This window comes from Passer montanus, unplaced genomic scaffold (assembly GCF_014805655.1).
Source record: "Passer montanus isolate IOZ18808 unplaced genomic scaffold, ASM1480565v1 scaffold34, whole genome shotgun sequence".
NCBI classification, from domain to species: Eukaryota; Metazoa; Chordata; class Aves; order Passeriformes; family Passeridae; genus Passer; species Passer montanus.
Window position 1 is genome coordinate 2167024 of NW_024368152.1, and position 23731 is coordinate 2190754.

At 43.1% G+C, this 23731-nt stretch overlaps 1 protein-coding gene across 1 annotated transcript; it reads right to left on the reverse strand.

Annotated features, from left to right (window-relative positions):
- Positions 1–31: 31 nt before the first annotated feature.
- On the reverse strand, positions 32–23725 carry KBTBD11 (kelch repeat and BTB domain containing 11). Its single transcript, XM_039715638.1, has 3 exons — positions 23502–23725; positions 9115–9246; positions 32–8700 (listed from the first exon to the last, which is right to left on the reverse strand). The coding sequence occupies exon 3, from the start codon at positions 8629–8631 to the stop codon at positions 6859–6861; it is 1773 nt and encodes a 590-aa protein (XP_039571572.1). The 5' UTR covers positions 8632–8700; positions 9115–9246; positions 23502–23725; the 3' UTR covers positions 32–6858.
- Between the last annotated feature and the right edge of the window lie 6 nt (positions 23726–23731).

The window sequence follows — 23731 nt, forward strand, 5'->3', positions numbered from 1 at the left end:
CAAAACTCATTCAAGTGACTGACTGCTTGAGTCTCATTCAATCAGAGCTTTTCTTTTTGTTTTCCAAAGGAGGTCCCCAGTGATTTTATAACAGACTCAAAACTCTGGGGCTGAATGGAAAAAAAAAAACCCTGATAATCTAAGATGTTTGGTTGAGCTATTCCAGATATACCCTGGTTTAATCAGCAGCAGAATTTAGCTCTTCTTAAGAAAATATAAAAAAGCTTGCATGTTGCAACAGGAAAGGAATTAACAGAAATTACATCAAGTCCAACCCCATGTAGTCTATGAATACTGGAGTTTTCAAACAGGTCATATGATCTAGTGTCAAGCAAAGTATCTGATGAGAAAATAAGTAGGAGACAAAGTAGGGAATTTAAATTGTATTTGATTCTGCTTTTACTTACACTGCTGTAAATTTACACCAGCCAAAAATCTGACATGTGGGACATAATACAGGAGAGTATCCTGGAAAAACCTACATGTAACTTCAATAAATGAATAATGCACTTTAACATACTGACAACAAAAAAGACAAAAAAGGAAATAAAAGTTAAGTGGAGTATATGCTAATCTGCATTTAGGAAAATGCTTTCACTGCAGAATATTTTAAGTTCCAAACATCCAGGGCACTGTGAAATGAAAATTTCCTTTTTTTACTTAGCCTTAGAAACATTTCCTAAATATTTGCCTGTCTGATAAATTGTATAATTTTGTCTTTGCTTTATTAAAAAAAATACAATACCATTTACTGATTGGATGGATAACAAAGAAAAAACAACAATTACCCAGAAATCCCTAATGGGGAGCATAAGCTTTTTTTAAAGTATTTCTTTCATTACAACATAAATTGGGAGTACATAAAAAGCTTTACCTATATATGATCCAAAAATGAAACTATTAATACATCAGTTACACATATAATTCACCTGAACTGTGAACAGTGTCTAAAGAATTTGCATTAATCTGTTGAAAGTGGCAGCACTGACATTGTTATTTCATGATTTCACAGATTTGTCCAGGGTTTATCCACTAAGACTTTAAAGCAGCAAGAGACTCCTGCAAAAGCTAGCTTATTAAATGCTGCGGTGGTTTGAGAAGCATTGCAGGTGTAAAATGGTAAGAAGGAGCAATATAATTGCTAAAAATCTAACTGGTTCCAGAAATATTAGGAAAAAACCTGGCCCTATAGTCATCACTGCCTCAAATACCAACTGTGGTTTCCCTTCCCTGCTATTTGTTTCAACTGGAGATACAGTAGGTACTTTTGACTCTGAATTCATCTCTTCCCTCCCATCCCTCACTCCCATTTCTTTCCTTTGAGTAATTAATGAAAGTTAGTCTCCGAAGTTGTATGCTGTTGCAGTTTAGCCCCAGCCAGAATCTCAGCTCCACACAGCCACTCACTCACTCCTCCCAGTGATTTGGGGAGAGAATCAGAAGGGGGAAATCGAGAAAACTCATGGGTTGAAAAAGACAGTTTAATAACCAAAGCAAAAGCTGCATCTGCAAGCAAAGCAGAACAAGGAATTCATACACTGCTGCTCATGGGCAGGTAGGTGTTCAGCCATCCCCAGGGAAGCAGTGCTCCAACACACATAGGGGTGACTTAGGAAGACAAACCCCATCACTCCAAATGTCCTCCCTTGCTTTTTCTTCTCCCAGCTTTATATGCTGAGCATGGCAACAAATGGTCTGCAATATACCTGTGGTCAGCTGTCCCAGATGTGTCCCCTCCAAAGCTCTTGTGCACCACCAGCCTCCTTGCTGGTGGGGTGGGGTGAGGAGCAGAAAAGGCTTTGTCTCTGTGTGAGCACTGCTCAGCAACAACGACAGCATCTCTATTATCAGCACTGTTTTCAGCACAAATCCAAAACACAGCCCCATAGCAGCTACTGTGAAGAAAATCAACTTGGCCCCAGCCAAAACCAGCACTCCTGCTGACTCCCAATACCAGTGGGTTCATTCCAGCAGCTCCCAGTATTCAGTAGGCCAAACCAAATGAAACGTGTGTGATCGCACACTCTGAGCACACAGTTTTACTGAGCTTGTGTGTCAATCTCTGCTGTTAGTAGCAGTACTATAAAGTCAGAATAGTTCCAGTAACCTAGTCAATGCATGGAACTATTACAAACTTGCACTACATTACCTCAGAGCAGGAGCTGAGGCAGGACATAGGTAAAAACATACTTTGCTACAATAGTACTCAGACTCATACTCAGGTAAGAGCCAAACAGAGCTGTTCTGCTAAACCAGTACCAATTCAGATTGCAAAACAACAACAGAAAAAAGACAAATTAATAAAATGCTTTTTACTACGACTGCTCAACAGTACTACTGTTTCCCCTTGTGTTTTCTTAAGTTTCCCAGGAGCAATGCTACTGTGAAAAAAGTCCAAAGATAGGATTCTGTCTAGATCTGGATTAATTCCAGCAGAAAACACTACATATCAGTCCAGACACTAGGCACCAGCACCACTGTTAAGTTTTATGATAATGAAGGCTAACCCATTTATGAAGCAGTCAATGGAATACATGATGTAAATCAGGAAAAGCAATAGCCACTCATGAATAGTGGTAATTGGGATACAGCACTCTGAGAGCCAATCAAACAGCACAGGAGAGGTATGGCTTTCATGTGAGTAATTTATTCTTTCTTATCACTTCAAATTTTACCAGGTTGTTTATTTACAGAGAAACTTTCTGTGGATAGAATTTACATCAGCAACTGCACATTTTTAGCTGTTAGTAGGGTATGACTAACATCCTCCCCATGTTGCTTAACATAGCCAGTTTTGATCAAACAAGATTATTCTTTTGCCAATTACTTTTTTGACTTAGTCTCAAGTGTAAACAGAATCTGTACATGATTTTGCTGCAATGAAGATTTCTATTTTACAGAACCAGTTAGTAGATAGAAACAGAAAAGTTTCATCTGTTAATAGTACTTCTTTATTGAAATCAGGATTTAGTTTTAGTTCAATGAAGGCTTTAGGCATTTCACTGTTAGGTACTGCAACACCTCTTTACTAAGGTGGCACCCCTGAGAAGAATCCAAATTACCTGTCTGGCCTCCCAGTATAGCCCATGAAGTAGCTCACCTCAGACTGGTAACCCAAAACATAGAGCCTGTCTGCAAAAGCTCTCCAAAGAAAACATGTCTGATTGTATCAACTCGTACTAAATCTATGCTGAATTACCCATCCAGGAGGTGGGGCCTGGAATCTACTCAGAACTTTATGTGGAGGTGTGTGAGCTTCTGGAGGATTTGCATGAAGCTCACCCCTGAGGAAGAGCCACAGGAGGTGGTCCCAATGTACCTCTCCTGCACAGCCACCGAGGTTTGACAATGCACGCACTCACACACAAACTGCAAGGCCCCAGTCCAGTCCTCACTAAGCTTATAGGAATTCAAGCCTAAATTCTCTAGCAGACAACCTTGAAAACAGAAGTAGTCTAGGGAGGAAAAATTACTCCATGAAAAATTAGGGCAACTATCTCGTGTGTCTCATTAAAATGGGAGGACTGAAAGATTCAGGGGGAAGAAAGACTGCAGGGCAGACTATGTCTCTCTAGCTAGTCTCAGATCACACACTGAGGATGACTACCTTGATGACTACTGTGACCAGCTCCAAGAGTTCTTTTAATCTATTGATAATCAGAGGGTGGAAATGTGGACTGAATGCTTGCAGGCTAAGAAAGTGCACACAGGTCTTCATGTTCCTATGCAAATATGGTACACTTCAGGCTACTCTAGGAAAAATGGCTGTTTTAAAAGCAAAACACACAGGCAAACACAACTTGAGGGTGGCCTGGCCTTTTGGTCTGTACCTAAATTAAACCCTATTATATCAGTGGTTTCTGGATATCCCACTTGGTAGGTAGGTGTGGAACTGCTCTGAGCAGCTCCAAATGGGTGGAGGGGAAGTGCTCAGCAGCTCCACTGTCAAAGAGACAGTTGTTGCTAGGTTTAAGTAAAACTGTAGAGTTCTGGAATGACATTTTCAATCCTTAAATGCCTGAAGACTATCTCAATTATGGTTTTAGTTTGGAGGCGGGGGGAGTTTGTGAAGATAGAATTGGGGGAGAAAACAATTCTCAGCAAACCTGCCTCAGGCCTTCCAGGGAGGAAACAGAGGCCACAGAGTAGGAAATCTGGCTCTGCTGTTAATCATCAGGCTGTGACTATGCAGTGTACAAAGGAAACAGATTTGACAGACAGCTACTAATGAAGCCCAGACTCTCCCCACTGACACTGTGTACACAGTGAAAGCAGGTAAGCTTTCACTGAATCAAGTGATTCAACTTTTTTTTAAAATAGGAGCTAGCAAAAACACAAACACTACAGGTTTTTTTAACACTTATTACTGTAGAAATGCATTTCTTCATAGTGTACAGCAATAAATACTGGAAGAAAGGATATGATTCATTCTATCCCAAAAATTTGTGGATTATTGTCACATCTTAAACCATGGAAACTTCTCAAAACTCATTCAGGAGCATTTTCATGCATTAGCAGAATAAAAATGCTTTATTAATAGAAATGCAAAACCTGCCTTGACACCTCACTACACTGTAGCATAAGAACTATACTACGTAAATCCTTGAACTATGAAATTGTCTCCTCGTATTGCAAGATAAAACAGATGTTTCCTTGTGTTCCTGGTGATGCTACGATTTCAAAATCTGGCCTACCACTTACATCTCTAGTTTAAGTATGCACCTAAGCCTTGCATTACACAGCTTGAAATACTTTCTACAGTTAACATAAAAATTAGGCTGAAAGCAAACATGTAATTTTTCTTTCCTGCTCAAGCTACAATGGTGTAATTTAATCTAGAGTCAATATTTCCAAGGATTCTCATCTGAGAATTAAATCAAATATTCTGTGAAGGATGTTAAATTCCACTGCACCAGCCTGTACTGAGGCTAAGATAAATGTCACACTCCACAGGCCTACAGCTCCTGCCTGGCTGATGCTTTAATTTGCTCACTAGGGAACAGGCTCACTTGGCTAAGAACTTCTAGGACTGGACCACTGTTTTCTGTAGAATGACTAACCAGATCAGCTGCGTTAAAACCCTGTGCAACAACAACGAGAAGAGAAAAAAACTCCAAACAATAAAGAGAAGGAAAGAAGTATCTATGAAGTTCACTATTCTCTTTTGTACAGATGGTGTCTCGTGGGACAGAGCCTGCTGCCTTCCTTTGGAACTAGCAATTATGTGTACGAATGCTAAAGTCCTGTTTAACAAAAACATCTTAATAAAACATAAAAAGATCTGCTTTTTTCGATGCAAGGTCCCTATGTCTTTCTAAAATATGAATCTATACTAGAGCTTTGAGTATAAACAATTCTCTTCCACAGTCTATGCGAGTTCCATGCTGAATATACAGCATTGTACCAGCAAAAACACAGGTCCTTTTTTCAGAAAAGGTTTCCCAGTGATTTACTATAAAGCTAAAACATTTGCCTTGCCTACTGATTTTTTTTAAAATATAAAATGTATAAAATAAATGCATGTGCCCTTTTCAATATAGTCGGTCTGTGTAGACATTTCATGTTTTCCAGTTCTGAGTAACGTGACAAAAAGTGTGCTCCAACTTCCCACAGGCAGGAAGAAGTTTTGTATGGTTCTGCCACATTTGGATGCTGCCCCACAAACAGCACGCTTGGGCAGTTTAGAATCACAACGACAGCGTACGGCATCAGCACGTACTGCAATTAACAAGGACTTATTGATTACAGCAATCATTAGTTCAAAATAAATAAAGCAGTCTCTCAATCAAAAGACAGGGAAGTAACATCATGCTAGAGCACAATATAATCAATATGTGTAGCACATTCCTATTTTCCATGTCTCCTTTTGATGGTCTTGAAAAGAAGTGGGAAAGGCCTTTTGCCACAGGTTGGTTTAGGTTATCCTTCCTTGACCTGCAGTTAATTAAAGAGCATATGAAGTACAAAGTTTTTCCCCAGCTCTAGTGGCATACATGGTAATGTCAATTGGTTGCAATTTGAACAGCTTCAGTTCATTTTTAATTCAAAATCTCTGATCAAGAAAAGTAATAAAACAGTATCTTTTCATACAGAAACATTGCCTTTTTCAATTAAAGAACATATCAACATTTCATATCTACCATAAAATGCCACATTTTAGAAAGGTAACTTGACTTTTTTTTCTTTTCATTCCAAGTAAAACATGTGGCTCGCATTTGTGTTACTTAAAACATTGAGTTTGGTATCTGTTAAATCATCTGTGGTTGAAATTCCTGGGACTAATACAGTGCCACAGCTTCCTTAAACCATCTATTGCACCAGAAATGAAAGGCTGTGATGGAGATGTTCTTCCTATAGTTTTTAAACACAGGAAATAGTTGGTTTAACATGAAAACAAATGCAGCTAAACTATGTTGCCAGCAATGTTTATCCCTCAGTATAATCCCAGAGGGGGAAAAAACCACAAATGACAGAAAAGGCTCCAAGCCCAGATTGCAACTATGTGTAAACACACAACCAACACTCATGTCCCATTATGACACTGTTGTCAAGAATATTTTGGAAATTCAGGTTTAAAAACATTTTTCTCAGATTGGGGATTGGCACAAACATAATCCAGAGATTATCCTTTATAGCAGCTTTTACTTTTGTGTGCTTGGCTTTTCACACAAAGCCCAGCAAACATGTGAAGAGTTACAACTGAGTTAAAACCAGCTCAACATCTTGATAGTAGAGAGAAGGAAAGGGGAAGTCATTTTTCTCTGCAGACACAACAAGAGAGGATCCCCTCTATAGATGGGAGTTTGCGGATCTGCAACCCAACTCCCCTGTCAGGAAGCCAGAGCCAGGCTGGCCGCCTTACAGTGGGAGGGAGCCCTCCTGGTCCCCTGTTTTGTCCAGCCTCTCAGGCAGGGTAAGCACGAAGGGTAGGAGGACACCCTTGGCATCCAAGGGAGCTTTGAGAAGCTCCCCATCAAAGGTGCCCTTGAGCCCCCCATCTGCTTCCACCTCCCCATCCTGGGCTAGGCTGAAGCGAAGGGTGCCGGTCCGGTTGACGCAGTAGATGGTGTTGCCCAAGGGAGCACAGCGGAAGGGCTGGATGGGGCCGCCGCTGGGCCGCAGGCTGGCGCACTGGCTCCAGCACTTGGCCACCGTGTTGTACCGGAAAACTTCAACGCCGCCGCTCGTGCCGCCGCCTGGGCCCTGCTCCCCACCACGGCCACTGCTCACATCAAAGCGGTAGATGAAGCTCTTGAAGGCCACCATGTCAGCGGAGCGCCGGCGGCTGCTGTTGTAAGGGCACTCCTGCCACTCGTCACGCTTGGGGTCGTATTTGAGCAGGCGGTAGAAGAGGGAGCCTCCTGACACATAGATCTCCCCGTTGCAAGTGGTGGCCTCGTGAGCCACAGCAAAGGCACCCTTGGGCAGAGGTGCCACAGGGCTCCAGCGGTCGGCCCGCGGGTCGTACCTTTCCACAGTGAAGAGGCACTCGCCCCCCACAGCATAGAGGTAACCATCCAGGGCCAGCAGCTTGAGCTGCGAGCGGGGCTGAGCCAGTGGCCGCACCTGGCTCCAGGTGTCAGTCAGGGGGTTGTAGCAGAAGACCTTGTCGGAAAGGCGGGCCCTGGGCTCGCTGCCCACCGGCCCAGTCACAATGCCCCCTGCAAGGAAGAGGTAGTTGTGGAGGACACACATGGCACAGCCCTTGGCATTGGCCTCCTCGGGCAGGCACGTCAGCACCCTCCACTCACCGCTGCCCTCCTGGTAGTAGTGAATGAGGGAGCCACTCTCCTCCAGAGACACCACGGAGGAGGGACTCTGTGGCCGACTGCTCTCGCGGCTCTGTGGCCGGCTGCCACCACCCGGCCGCTCGAAGGCGTCGCTGACCTCGGCCACCAGCAAGCAGGGCCGGCCGGCATCCATGCGCTGCTGCAGGATGAGGTCCCGCTCAGCGCCACTGAGGCGGCCGTAAACGCTGGGCTCCCGCAGCACCTCCAGGTAATGGTCGCTCATGAAGCGATAGGCAGCCTCCCGCAGCTCCGCCAGCCGCTGCTTCTTGGCCAGGCAGAGGAGCTGGTAGCAGTTGCCGAGGCAGAGCTGGGCGCGCATGGCCTCGGCGGCACAGTGCAGGGCACAGGGCATCTGCAGGACGCGGGCGCCGCTCACCACCTCGGCCAGGTTGTCGTGCCGCACCTCGCCCATGCGGGCCGTGTACACGTAGTCGATGAGCAGCCGCAGCGCCCCGTAGCTCACCCCCTTCACCCGCAGGACGTCCCGTGAGGCGCGGGCACGAAAATAGTCACTTTTGGCCGCCAGCACCGACTTGTGCGCCCGAATACGGCGGCCCGACACCTCGATCACCAGGTCGGGCTCCTCCGGCGGCCGGTCCCGCGGCCCCACCACCTCCTCATCCTCCTCCTCCGGCTGGCAGGCGGCGTTGTTGATCTCCCACTGGTTCTGCACCACTCTGCCGCCGGCCGCGGGCGGCTGCGGCTCGGCAGCGGCGCCGCTGAAGCAGAGGGAGGAGCTGAAGCCGCAGGGGGCGGCCGGCGTGGGCGGCGGCGGCGGGGGGGGAGCGCCGTCCGCGGCCCCGCTCTCCTCCTCCTCCGGGGCCGCGCCGCTGCCCTCCATGGAGCCGCGCTACCTGCGCCGCGCCCGCTCCGTGCGCAGCGCTGCCGGCCGCCGCGGCGCGGCCATCACCTGCGGGACAGACACGACAGCGCTCAGCATCCGCGCTTCTTCCACCCCCCGCCTCCCAGGATTACTGTTCGGGACCGCCGCTCTCGCAGGCGGGGCCGCCTCTGGTTTCCGGGGCTAAAGCGCCGCTTCTCCTTTCCCCGGGGATCCACCCTGGGGCTCGGCCGCCTCCCGCGCTCACTGCGCTAGCTCAGCCCCCCACAACCCCAGCTCCTTTGGTGGGACGGGGCATCGCCCCGATGAGCACCTCAACAGCAGGAAAAGAAATCCTGGTTTTCCCGTTGCTCTGCAGAAATTTTAAGCAGTCTGCAGGCACTGCAATCCTTTTCAAGATGACTGGTCCCTACGCTGCGCTGGGTGATGAGCAGAAGTCTCCTTCAACGGCAGATACTTAGGAGTACTACATTATGTATTCACCTTGTGCAAATGTTTCACTGGAAGGCTGAGGCTGCAGTCTATTCTGCAAGGCGATTCCCCACTAGCCAAATTTGACTTTGCATGACCTTCAGGAAGTTCTCTTCATATCGGTGTTCCTCATATGCATTCCCCCTGTTTAAAACAAAAATATTATTTTTAAAATCGATAGATTCTCTGTTTAGTTAGAAGTTTGGGAATCTTAAAATTATGTCTCCTTTAATAATATATCTAGAATATCTTAAAGACACTGTAAGTATACTAATAATCCTAAGTGTTTATGAAACACATGAAAGTATTTTTTCTGTACTCAGGACAAGAGCAATCTCACATTTGTGTAGCAGCATATGTAGCTGTAAAGCATTAGCAAGGTGTTAATCAGACTTCACAAAGATTGCTTCATGCCAACGATTCGGTTAATAAAAAGTAGAAGCAAGGGAAAAAAATCATAATAGATAATTAGAACATGAAGTCTCTCGTGGGAAAAGGCAGGATACAGGGAGGGCATAGCTGTAAGTAGGTTAGTCCCTGTCAGCACAATCACCACCCAGTTGTACCTTCATTTCACAAATATAGTTTTTAGAATTTAATGAAGTGCCGTTTCTTTGCGTCATGTTTGTTTATGAATTTCCCAGACTTGGAATCAAGCATCAAAACTTGGTTAAAGTTTTGATGAGTGACGCATAAAAATTGTCTAAATGTACTTAATATAATTAAGTACATGCAGGCCTGATTCTATTTTTAAGGAGGTTATTAATTTCCATTAAAATCCCCTTTGTCAGTTTTTTCACAGTCCTCAAGGAACATTCATTTCTATGTAAAATATGCATTGTGGCTTCCTTTTAGCAGACATGATTCATGTACCCTGCTAAATTAGCATTAGGGAGATTTAACTTTTTAATATATTTTTTTTACTGAAAGCATAATTGGTAAGTGACATTGTCTGGAAATCCCTGACACAGACAGGAAATCCAGAATCCCATACTTGCAATGCAAACTTTACTTAAATGATAATATCAGTCTTCCCTCATGGCGCTTTATTTTGTGCACTTGGCTGGTAAAGTTTCTACTACATTTGATCTCATTCAGTTAGACTGAAATCACTGCTAAGGTTTGATTTTTGGGTACTGGAGAATTTCAGACCACAACAACAGTATTTTAAAACTTACTAGAATTAATAGATTCCACCAACTTTGTATTTCTCATCGGAGTGTTTAAAAATCTGGGACTTAGGAACTTTCTATGACTGTATGAACTTTGGCTAGCTTTAGTGGCAGACTTCCTGCTGTCCAAAACCAAACTCTGTAGGTCAAGCTTTACTGAGTTTTCTCAGTAAAGCCTTAACTAGACAAAAAACAATGCAGTGATCTGTGCACAGTCAGTGTGTCTATGGAAGATGTACTGGGCAGCATCCCTGTTGATGTGATTATGTTTTTCATCAAGTCTTAACAGTACACAGAGCAACTGCTGTAACTACCAATATTCTGGCCATTCCTGACACACCTCACTTCTGACACCACTTCTAACATCTACTTATGTACCCCCCCCACAAGAAGGATCGAGTAGCTTCAGATAGTTTCATCTCCTGGTCATGGCTTGATTTTGCAAGTGAAACAATAAAGAAAAAATGAAAGAGAATGCTACCAAAAATTAGAAGTATGGATGATTATATGTGAGAAGTCAACTCTAATACCAGTAATATCTCTCTGTGGTGAAATGTATTTCTTGCATTATGTCACAAAGGAAAATCACCATTTAGAATATTCAAAGTAGTTAAAACAATAACCAGAAAACTATTCAACTTTCTCAGCTAATGGAAAAAAAAAAAGAGTGAGATCCTCCTCAAGCACAGTAATCATACCTTTTCCCATATTCAAATATCTGCTTGGTTTAGAAGTATGATTTGACACATTTGAAATGTTATTGAGAAAGAAGCTTGTAACAAACACCTCTGTTAACCCACTACAATTCCCCTGAGGAATCGTGAGGAGAAGGACAGATTGATGGCATTGCATGCTGATGGGAAGCAGCAGAATTCTGAAGAAAATTATTCTCTGGTATACCCAAAGCTAATTACCAAGAATATGCTGAATTTCATGATGAGCATGAGAAGGACTTAGAGTGCCAGATGCAATTAAGGCAACAAGGAACTATATGGGGAAGCTGAAGACTTAGAAAAGCTGAAAGAGGGTTTGGCAGATTTTGCCAATGACAGCAGTGATCATGACAGCAATGACCACTCCAGCAATCCCAGCACCTCTGTCTAGTTGAAAACAAAACACAAGAATTACACAAAGATGAAGCTGAAAAAACAATTCAGAGAAGTAGTGGAACCTTTCCATTATTGAGCAACACAACTGATCTGAGTTTAAAAGGTCATGGATTTAATATGAAACAGGAAGATGCTGAAAGGGCCTGATGGAAATACAATACTTAACTCCTCCTCTGTTCTTTTCTTACTTACAGTGATCAAAGAGTTATACTGCTGTTCTGGCAACACAGAATATTCAAAAAGTACGGAATTGCAGAAGATACTTGATAGCTGTGATGATTCAGAAGAATTTGACCACCCGACGATCTCATTTGGCTTAAAATAAACTTGGCTTTAATATTTTTTCCAAACTCACAAACAGGATAGGTACTGGAAAAGGAAGCAATCTATTGACAGTACATGGTGCCTGTGGACTGAGGTCACCTTTTACTCTGGGGACTTTTAAGTCAGAAGCTGAATTACTTGGTCTGAAAATGTTTTCATTATCATGGGTTGGTCTAGGGATGATGTAATGTTAATGAACAGAGGAGCTGCCAATAAACATGAACTGTATTTACAGACTTGGCAATGACACACAATATCCTGAATGTGTGGCCCCAACCTCAAATGCTGTGAGACATTGCTCAAGTAACAGCACAGATAAGAAGGCACAGTTTTTCTGACAGAGAAACTGTAATAAAGAGCTGCAGGTAAAGTTTCCTGGCATTGCATTCATTTGGCAATCCTTCTGATAAAATCCAATTAAATGCTTGTATTGAATTGTTCTCTCCTCGTTTTTCTTGTGCAGTGCCAATAGCCTTTGATCCAAACCACCTCCTCTAGCAAGATCCACTTTCTCCAGGGAATACGTGCATTGGAGGAGGAGGAATTGGGTTACTTCTCTCCAGTTCACAAATGGAAACAGCTCTGACTCAGCCTCATGGTAAATAAAAGCAGTGCTTTCTCTACCATAAGCAACTCTACTTTACATAAGCAGGCTATCTTCCCTGAGAGACTTACAGTTCAGAAATGACAGAATACCATTCTGCTCCACCTTAGTCCAGAAAATATGCTTTTATAAAAATTTGGACTGCCAAATTTTTACTTCAGTAGAGAAGTCCCTTGGGATAGGGGTGTAATCTGATTGAGATGATTAAGGCATCTAAAGAGGCAGGATCATCAAAAGAGAAATAACATCCCTTATATTTATTTTAAAAACTAAACAATGACTTGAAAGCAGAACTGGCCAGGGTGAAGTGAATGCAGTGTCATTGTAGAGTGGTTTGCATACTTATAAAAATAGTCTGCAACACTCCTGGTCATTGAGCACATCTGTGAAATTTGGAGGAAAAAATGTTCTTTTTGTACATGGGGAAAACATCTAGAGCATTTCTCTGAAAGGTCCTGCACTGTTGGAGCCCATTACAGATTTAAATTCAATCTTTACCACTTGATTAACCTCCTATTTGTAAGAAAAAAGTACATTTATCTTTCAGTGTGCCACCTCAAAAAAAAAACAGCATAAAGAATATTTTTTTTCTCTCCTTTTTTTAAAGTTAGGTATGTTATAATCCTAGTGTCTTGCCCTGACTGCTGGATACATGGCTTTTATGGTATTGCCTTCACACTCTTGTGTGGATGCTAATTTTGACCCCTCAAGGTGCTATAATTTTTTGACAATATGTAACAGAGTTATGAATTGGTCTTTATCTCATAACTACAACATTTTCATACAACCACAAAGAAAAATAAACATTTAAGAATTGCAGCTTATGACTACAGACCACACAAGAAACATGTGGACAGCAGTTCCTCATCAGAAACTCAGGGGAAGAAAAGGCTGTGTGTGTTTGAGCAGGGAGGAAGAGAGAGAGGAAATAAGTCATAATAAAAATATTATCAAAAGCTTGATTAAATCGATACTATAGCTAACAAATCCAAACCAAAAATATACAAGTTCTAAACAGTCACCATGACCAGAGAAAAGGTTTCCTAACAGTGATATCCATAGAGACAAACATTCTCTAAAAAGGAAACTATCTTTCTGAGTTCCTTCCAGTTTGGACTCTTCAGAAATAGTTAGGGAGGAGTAGTGTCTCTCAGGAGTTCTCACAACAAAAAGGAAGTAACACTCCTACAAAAACAAAATCTAGCAAAGATTAAGTGCAAGTTCTCTCCCATATCCCTCAGAGTAAAAGAAGTCTAAGGAAAAAAAAGAACAGTCAGAAACAAATTTTGAGTGACTACAACACCTTTGGGAAAAACTCCAGAGCTGATGTGGTGTTTTTATCATTAATGCACTACAGTATGGCATGGCAACACCATACTGAATGTAACAAAACTTTGCAAAATTGCTGCTAATTCTACACATGGGCTCACAACTACACTTCTAAATATGAGAGCATGTGGTCATGTCTGTGATAAACTGAAGTTCAGTTGCTTTCATCATATCTGGGCACAGCTAACACTACATTAAATTGACACCAGTACCAAACACACCAGCGTGGTGCTACAGCTGAAAGGATGAATGCAGCCCTTGCATGTGTGTACTGGGAAATACATAGTGCCCAGAGGGAAAATGTTACCTTTCCTCTACAGCACTAGTAGGTTTGCAATGGAACATGGTGGTTGAATGGATGGAAGCACGTATGCTCAAGGCTTTACATTTTGGAAGTAGCATTTAACAATCTGTGAAGACAGAGAGAAGAGCACCAAATTATTTCAGAGACATTAAAAAAACCACTTTAGTGAGAGACCTAGAACAGCACTTTGAAACCACACAAAGGCTTACTCTTGTCTCCATGCTGCACACCAGCTCCCAAGCAAAAAGGTGATACCTAGCCTAGAAACCCTCTTAACAGCCACACAGCTTTGGAGAAAAGGTGGTTTGTGCTAGTAGCCTGGAGAACTAGTACAGCAAGCCTTAGTCAGCCTGAGAAATGCAGAGCTGACACTTCTTCAGGCTTGGTATGTTTGCTCTGTGACTTGATGACTGTGCACAAGTGTAGGCACATGGAAATTCTGCATGCTGAAGGTTTTTTTAGGCTGGTGAAGAAATTTTAAGCAAATGAAGTGTAAGTGTAAACAAAGCAAAAGATTTATGCTGCTGAGGGAAAAAAAAAGACAGCTAGAGCATATTGTGCTTAATTAAAGTTTTATTGATGGGGGGAGTAAAGGATGGGCTCAAGGAAACCTATAGAATAAAACCCAAAAAGTGCATTCAGCTTAGAAGGATCCTGAGTGAGAAACCTGTCAGGGTAGAAATATTCAAAGACAAAGAAGTATCCCATGGAGAAATACATATTTTTATCCTGCCACACACTTCTGTCGATACTTGATTATGGCTCATGTAGGAGGCAGGATGCTGATCTATGTTCACATTTCATGTGACATGGGAAGATCCTTATTCTGATTTGATGAAAGGGATCTTGAGTATGTACCTTGCTGGAAGGCACTTGGGAAGCAAGGGTAAATAAAATTTGACAAGAGAAGACTAGTTGATCTAGAAATCCTTTCTGACCTTGAATTCTGAAAATTGCCATACACAGGAACACTGACTTGAAGCAAAGCATCAACTTGTGATGATTAAAAGCCTCATTTAAGCATTAGTGTGTAATGTACTGTAATGTGGTAATGTTGACTGCAGAAATGCTTTTCAGTATTAAACTGTATTGTCAACAAATTGCAAACATATCCATAGTCTCTACAAACACTTTGGCAATGTTGATGCTAACAAAGAAGGAGGAGAATATCCACTGAGAAGCCAAGTCAAGCAAACCAGCAAATTAGTTTAGACAGATTTTTGAAAATTCAAGTAGAGTCAGCCTTGGTTTTGCATTCCAAAACAGCACTTGATCTCCATAAATGTACTACACTCTGCCAACACACCTGCCATGTATTGCGTTTAATACAGAAGATGGGGCAACAATTTTGGAGGAAATTCAATTCCTGCTCTAAGATAAAACTTGATTTTGATTTTATATCATTATGGAAAGGACATACAGATTGAAGAGCCCAAAGCACCAAATCTGCTCAAATATGTCACCACTGTGCTTGAGAAAGACCAAATGTGAGAGGTAACAACAGACTTCAAAGGGAAGTAAACAGTCCATTTTTTTGAGATTTATACCTAGGAAAAGAAAGTAAAAGAAAAACTTCTAAAGAAGGCCATAATGAAAATACTTTTTTCCCAGACAAACTCTAAATCTGGTACTTAAGAGAAAAAAAACCCCTCCACTTTTAGAAACTGAACAGTTTTACTGGTTTATTGACAAATTAAGTAAGTGATGTTAAGAAAGGCAGAGGTTCTTTAGATACATTATGAATGGTACTCTTCCCATTTTTGGAGCTCATGTATGGTTTCTTTGCCCAGACACTTCTTCAAACTTAAGGTTTACAGTCATTCTAGCTGCAACTAAAAATTACATTACAGGCAGTTTGATTTCAAGAAAAATTCCAGGTTCCTGCAGCATTGTCTCTACACAGACTCTGGACTGGATTCAAACACAGAGACCCGCCACAGTGCTAAACACGGCAAAGGCTGACTTTGAGGGCAGGTTTATCTGGCAGCTGGCAATGTAGCAAAGATGTAAGACCTAAGACAGCCAGATCAGATAGCAGAGCAAAGCCTCCAGCATGACAGCCCTAATCTGAAAGAAGGAAAGTAATCAGCTTGCACAGACTTCTCTCTGCCATGGCAGAAATGCTGCTGGTATGCTTTGCTGTTGGTCCTAAAACTGTGACCTACTAGGTTGCTCACAGGAGTTTGACTTCTTTTATTTCATGAAAATCAGGCCAAGGTGGATAGACATAGGGCCATATTCCCACACTGAAGTAATCTGTGGGTGGGATGCACCTCCCAGTTCTCCTGCAAGAGAGACTGATGCTGTGTGTCTGAGCTGCACAGCACTGCTGTAACCAGCTCCTGGAATGGAATCTGGAACATACACACAGGTTCTGCACACATAAGCATGAGTGGGTACAATTAGATGCCAACTGACTTGGATCCTCAAAAATAAGTGCATAAGAGCTACCAAGGGCTAGCCAGTAAAGACAATGGTGATGAAGTGCTTAGCTGGTGCAATCAGGGGACTTTAGCTCTTGCTTTAGGTGCCTCAGCCCAGAATCCTCTGCAAAATACACCTGAATTACTTTAAAAGATAGCAGTACTGACTTTTGCTGCTACTTTGCCTTTCTGTACAATAATTAGAGCTTTGAACAAGCCCCATGGGAAACTTGTCGCTTAGCTTGTGCAATCAGGGGACTTTAGCTCTTGCTTTAGGTGCCTCAGCCCAGAATCCTCTGCAAAATACACCTGAATTACTTTAAAAGATAGCAGTACTGACTTTTGCTGCTACTTTGCCTTTCTGTACAATAATAGAGCTCTGACCAAGCCCCATGGGAAACTTGTCACTACCCCTTCCTTTGCCTGACAAGACTAAAATCCCAGAATATCAACCAAGTGCCCAAACCATCAAGTCTATGAAAGAAGGGCCACTGTCCTTCAGACTAAAGCAATTATTACTTTTCAGAGAAACAATAAAAAATGGTTTTGAGGGTGAGGAAGAAGAAGAATCCTGGGTTCTGATCCCTGCCAAAACCAAAGTTTCTGTACTTTGTCCCATTGCCTTTAGTGGATCAGGGCTCAGCTATATTGCCTGGAGATCTAAGCCATTCTGGCTTGTGGTAGGATTGGAAAGCACTTGCGCTGACCCCAAAGCAGAAACACGCTGCAGTCATAGGTACTTCTGCAGCAAGCCTTTACTATCAGTACCTGGAGGCTGGCAGCCCAGATTTCACCAAACAATGGGAATGCTTTTAGCGGCAATGATGCAACTGAGGGCTTAGCAAAGTATGAAATGACTTTATGTAATCATTGGAATTAAACAGGGAAAGAAGAGAAAATTGAGTGTAATGCATGTTGTTTACATTAGTAGAAGAAGCGAACACTTGCTGACCATTCTGAGCCAGAAATAAAATAGGTTTCTATTAAAATACTCTTATTATCATGGGCTGATACTTTCTGCCTTGGATGCATAGCATTTTTTACTATAATGTAAATTTCATATGCTGAGCCTGAGTGTTCAGGCAAAGGTTTTCCTGGCACTAGTTTCTCTGACTAAGGCTCGACTTCTACAACAAGAATTTAGAACAGGCAATTCAGTATCACCCACTATAATGTTTTTTTCCATTGAACAAAGCAGACAGGTATCTAAACTAAAGGGACAGAAAAGATTGCCTGGTTATCTAATCCCATTCTTGCAAGAACAGGCCAAAGAATTTTACTCCTGTACCAAGCCAGTAACTTTTGGATGAATTAGGTCAAAACATTGTTCTGTTCAGATCATTCACCTCACGTCTATTCAGTTTCTGTTTCTTGGCCAATGGCCTTGATGGAAAAGCAGGTGTCAAATAGATCATCCTGAATACCTTGAAGAAATGTGCATGCTGCTTTTCACTTTGGAATCCTCTCTCCCCAGAATGATCCTTGCTCTTTCTGAAGAGACATACAGACCAGCAACACAACCACGAAGGGTGATTATGATCACGGGACTGTCCCGGCTGCTTTTGGACTTTTTGACACAGAGTAGAGGTAAAGACTGTATGTAGTATGTCTGACTAATCCATGACTCAAACTTATCATTTTCAAGTGCTACATAATAAAGGGTTGCTAATGCATGCAGTTAAATACACAGCATGTTCAACAGTCACAGTGCTGTCCTTGCATTTATTAGTTTGCAGTCTGGACAGAGGTGTACAGGACCCAGAATAGGAAGTAAGACTTTTACATCAGAATGCTGAACACAGAGAGATGCTTGGTTTTATGGTTATGATTTGGGAGCTGTGAGAAGATTTTCAAGTGCTACATAATAAAGGGTTGCTAATGCATGCAGTTAAATACAGCATGTTCAACAGTCACAGTGCTATCCTTGCATTTACTAGTTTGCAATCTGGACAGAGGTGTACAGCCAGGACCCAGAATAGGAAGTAAGACTTTAACATCAGAATGCTGAACACAGAGAGATGTTTGGTTTTATAGTTATGATTTGGGAGCTGTGAGAAAAAGCTTAGATTCAGGGATTCCAGTTTGTGATTCTGACCATTTAGAGATTTTGATGTTTAAGTCAGAAGTCTAAACTTTGGCTGCTTCTGACTAGAAAGATTTTAGATTTATATCAGCAACATCTCAAAGCACATACTGAGGCTTTTCAGCCACTGTCATGAGAAAAGCTGCCTGATTTTGGGGGTACAATCCAAGTATTTATTTCCCATAAGGCTGCAAAATGTCTTGGCAGAAATAGTGCCCAGGTATTGGACTAACAGATTCTTCCAACTCTCTTGCCTGTCTCAAAGGTCATTCACAGAGAATGAGTGGTACACACCTCATCCTGAACAACAAGAAGCAGCACCAGTGAATTTTATCACATGAATGCACAATGCACATGAACAGTCTTTGCCCTCATGTTCCTAAGATCAAAATTTAAAACTTCTTGGGACACATGGCACTGACAAACTCCAAAGCTCACACTACAAAACATTCAAATGACATTTACTTTTGCTGTTTCTGCATCTACTGTGGAAACGAAACTTCAAAACTCAATTATCAATTGCCATTGAAGAAGTATGTTTGTGTACTGCTCATTTCCATGGCTTTGAAGAGAATAAAGCTCGTGATAGTAGCCTGCAACTAGAAACTGCCACCTAAGTTTCACAGAGAATTTTGGTAAAGCCAGAATGTGACATCACCTTAAATCCCAACCCCAGTGCAGTCAAGGAAAATTCCCATTAGCTTCATGAGCATCTGGATTTCTTACACTGTTGTTCTGGGTTTACATGGCAAGGTTTGGCAGTGGGAGGGCTGCAGGGGTGGCTTCTGTGAGAAGTTGCCAAAAGCTTCCCCATGTCTGACAGAGCCAGTGCTAGCCAGCTCTAGGACAGACCCTGCCCTGGCCAAGGCAGAGCCCATCAGTGATGGTGGTGGTGGCCTCTGGGATCATAAGAGTTAAGAAGAGGAACAAGTTACTGCGCAGGAGGAAACTGCAGCCAGAGAAGACAGGAGTGAGAATATGTGAAAGAAACAGATCTGCAGGCTCCAAGGTCAGTGCAGAAGGAGAGGGAGGAGGTGCACTGTGCACTGGAGCTGAGATTCCCCTACAGCCCATGGTGAGGCAGCTCTGCCCCTACAGCCCACGGAGGTTAATGGTGGAGCAGAGATCCACCTGCAGCCTGTGGAGGATCCCACACTGGAACAGGGGCATGCTGTGGATGCCATGACCCTGTGGGAAGCTCACACAGGAGCAAATTTACTGGCAGAGCTTGTGACCCCACAGAGGGCCCATGCTGGAGCAGTCTGTGCCTGAAGGACTGTACCCAAAGGGAGGGACTCATGCTGAAGCAGTTTGTGAACAGAAGCCCATGGGAAGGACTTATGCTGGAGAATTTTTTGGAGAACCTTCTCCCATGGAGAGACCCCTTGCTGGAGCAGGGGAAGATTGTGAGGAAGAAGGAGCAAGAGACAACTGACAGATGAACTGACCACAATGCCCAGCCTCTCCCCCTGAACCACTGGGGGAGGGGGAAAGGTAAAGAATTCAAGTGTATAGCTAAGCCTGGGAAAAAGAGAAGTACGGTGGGAAGACATTTTTAAGATTTGGGTTTATTTCTTATTATCTTGACTTTGACTTCCCTAAGTCAACTCTGTTTTGCTTGTAACAGTAACTTGTGAGTGATAGCTCACTGTGCTTATCTTGACCCATGAGACTTACACTTTATTTTCTCTCCCCTGTCCAGCTCAGGAGTAATAGAGCAGCTTTAGTAGGCACGTGGCATCCAGCCAGGGTTAATCCACACAACTGTACAGACAAATGTAAACGGTAGCTTTTTTTTGAACTAAAGCAATGCAGGGAGTTGCAGTAAAAAGAAAAGATGAAAGAAAGCTACAGGATAAGAGAAAAACTCTCCCAAGAACGGATTTGTCTTTGACTGACGGAATCAGAACATTTGTTTCACATGCCACGCCCACAGCAAAGGGTTGGCTTTTAGTTCTTATAGTCTAACACCTAAAATATGGGCTATAGAAATAATAGTCCATTTCCAGATCTTAGGGCCTGTTTTTTCAATCTACTTACAATAAAGGGGGAAAAAGAAAAAAGCAGAACTGCTTCCAAGAAGAAAAAAACAAAACTATTGTATAACTCTGACAGGTTGATAGTTTGAAATGATTCAGAAGTCCAGGAGCCTGCCAGCAGCCAGATCAGCAGAGATCCAAAGCTGAGATGCAAAACTTACCTAGCTCCTTAAGCACTCCCGGAGGAGTCAGTGTCCAGAAAAACAACTAAGAGCTTGTGCTAATCTATGAATGCATAAATGTAAAATAACTTCAATTAATGCAAATCATGTTGTGACAGACAACCTAACAGCATGGAAGCTGCTTGACCAACATATGTTGATTTGTATAGAAAGACTGTGGTTTCTGGAGTGTTTCCAAGTGAGTTAAAAAAGGCTGTCAACCTGTCTGTTTCAGCTGGAGGCACAGCAATGGCAGCTTGTGAAACATCCCACCTGAAAAGCATTCCACCACTTCTTCCCCTGACACACGGTGCAAAATCTGTAGAACCACTGGATTTTTTTCTCGTGCTTGTTTTGCATTAAATAAACTGACTTAACCAATAATGAATCCTGCCATCCTCACTGATGAGGTATAAGAAAGAAACTGGGAAGTACCAAATGTGCAGTGCAGAATAAAAACACCCAGCCAGCTTTTTTTTTGCATTAACACTCAATCACCCATATACAACACTGACCCAGTCTTGTAATCCTTCCAAAGCCAAAACTGCCAGTTAGCATCCAAGGAGCATTTTAGGATGAAGAAAAGGGTGCAGCATTGCCAATCAACTGGTCCTGATCCTGCAGAGAGTTACACACAGATTTAAACACTGTTCACAGGACTAGCCCCACTTGTAATGCCAACATCTGCAGTGTAAACTGAGTGCTTGCTTAATTAACTGCAGGAGGAAGGCAAAATCTCTGTCCATTCACTGTGTTGTCACAGGGTGAAGAGTTCTGGCACAGGGAATCGGGCAGGAATGTATGGCCAGGCTAGGGAAAGAGCAGGGTCCCTTCCTGCTCAATGAGAGCTCAGTCACACATCAGGTTAAACTGGTTGTCAAATCCTGAACTGCTATAAAGTAATTCTTCTTCAGTGAAAGGAACTAATCATGCCTGCTCGCTGACAAAACAACACTGAGACCAAACATGAAGCACAAACAATAGGTGATGACAATTTCACTGAAAAATGAAACACCAAGAGTAAAAATGTCATGTCCTGAGAAGGCTAATGAGATATAATACAATGAAAATGAGCTCATTTTTAAATGGGTATTTTCAAGGATGTGAAGTGGCATAAAATGACTTCTCTGCTTCTGTTCAGAGGCAAGAAACAGACTCCCAACTGCAATGCTGTATAGTGTCAGTAGGGACAAACAGAAAAATCCCTGCAAAATCCACAAAGGATCCCACCAAGAAAAAAAAAAAGGTATTAAAAAAAAGTTTAATTCTACCTTAAAAGAAATTGCAGGATTTTCTTTCATGTTTTATTATACCCTTCTTTAGCAGTCAGCTGCCCCTAATATCCTCTTGCAACAGGATACTACAGGATGCTGAAACCCCTGGTAAGTAGGATCTGGATGCAGTCATCTCACCACATCGTTGTCTCTATGGTAACCTAGGCCAGCCCTAAATACTATAATCCTGCTTTACTACAGTAAAGCCAGTTAATGACTTTAATTGAATGTTCCTGCCAAATAATGGTGCTCTAATATTTATTGACATTTCAAGTCTGTCCATCTCTTTGGACTATTTGTTATATGGAAAAGCGATGCAAACGCAGCTTTTTTAAAAGAAAGGAAGCTACTACAGATTTCAGCTTTTTGGTATTATCAAGGTGCAGTCCTGCAAACTCCAGCTTCTAAGTGGCACCACTGACTTCAGAGGCTCCACTGACAGGAGCCAGTCCTGCAGAGCACAGAGGAGCTGGGCAGGCACGGGAGCAGTCCTTGGCTCTTGGCAGGTTCTCATCAGACAGTGCCATTGGCAGTGGATGACCAGAGCATCCCACTGGCATGCACTGGATGTCCTAATTAAAGAGTGAATAAATGCTGTGTGATGGGGCCTGGGAAGAGGAGAACACAGAACAAGTAGGATGGGCCAAGCAGTTAAACAAGGGAGGAAATATTGCTTTGTCAATACCACTGACAATTTAATTATTATTTTCCATGAATATTCCACTTAATTCCTTTCTGGGAGACAGATGGTTAAGTCCCTGGAAAACAGAGAAGCCCTTTTGCTCCTCAAATCATACAGAAAGATTGTTCTATTTTATTGCTATTCTACTTTTTTATTGCCCTACTTTTTTTTCCCTAGCTTTTTTTCTCCAGTTTTCTATTATTTAGTTTAATTATTGTGGAAAAGCTTTACAAAATATTATTATTTCTAGAGGGTTTTATTTTTTCCTGATAGGTGAAAAAAGCTGGCTATAGGATTTAATGCTATCATTTTCGGTGCTACACGTGTGTAAGTTTGGATTCAGAAGTCTGCTTTTTGTTGCTTTAAATCACCAGACATAAAAATCTACCTACTGAAATTCAGTACAAGTTTTTTTGAAGCATCTTCCACCCTGCCAAATCCTGCACGCGTATGCTCAGCCGGGCTCGCGTGTGCTTTCAGTAGGATGGGGTAGCACGCCATGAAGAATTTATAGCGGGAAGCAATCTCCTGCTCTTACACATCCCTAAACGTTAGTGTAGAGAGTCATTTAGATTTTTAATAGGTCAGGATAAAAAATATAAATAAATAAAGTACGCAAGCATCAGGGTTGGCTCCTCTGCGACATATGGAGAAGGGATACGGGGGTATGCCCGGCCTCCCCGCTGCCCAGAGGAGGCGGATTACGGGGGCCAGAGGAGAGAGAAAAGAAACACGATTAAACCTGACAGCGCTCCAAAAGCCCCTCTCACACACACGCGGCCACCGTGGCTCCACGGCGCGGTCCCTGCCGCAGACATCGGCAGATGCCGGCACCAGCCCTCCCCGCGGGCTCCGCGACCCCGGCCCCGCTCCCGCCCCGCTCCTCCCCGCTCACCTCTCGGGGCGCTCCCGCCGCGCACGGCCCCGCGCAGGCAGCGCGGCGATGCCAGGCGAGGCAAATGGCTGAAGCGCGGGGGCCGGGCTGGCGGAGGGGCCGGGCGGGCGCGGGGCCGCGCTCAGCCCCTTTGTTCGCCTGGCAGGCGGAGGGAGGAGCGGGCACGGACCTGTTGCTGCTGGCGGCGGCTGCCGGCCAGGGGCAGCGGCCGAGCGGGGAACGCCGCGGGC

What these genes read in the sequence shown, in the direction of transcription:
- KBTBD11 (XM_039715638.1), bottom strand. Translation starts at nt 8,631, where the DNA reads ATGGAGGGCAGCGGCGCGGCCCCGGAGGAGGAGGAGAGCGGGGCCGCG.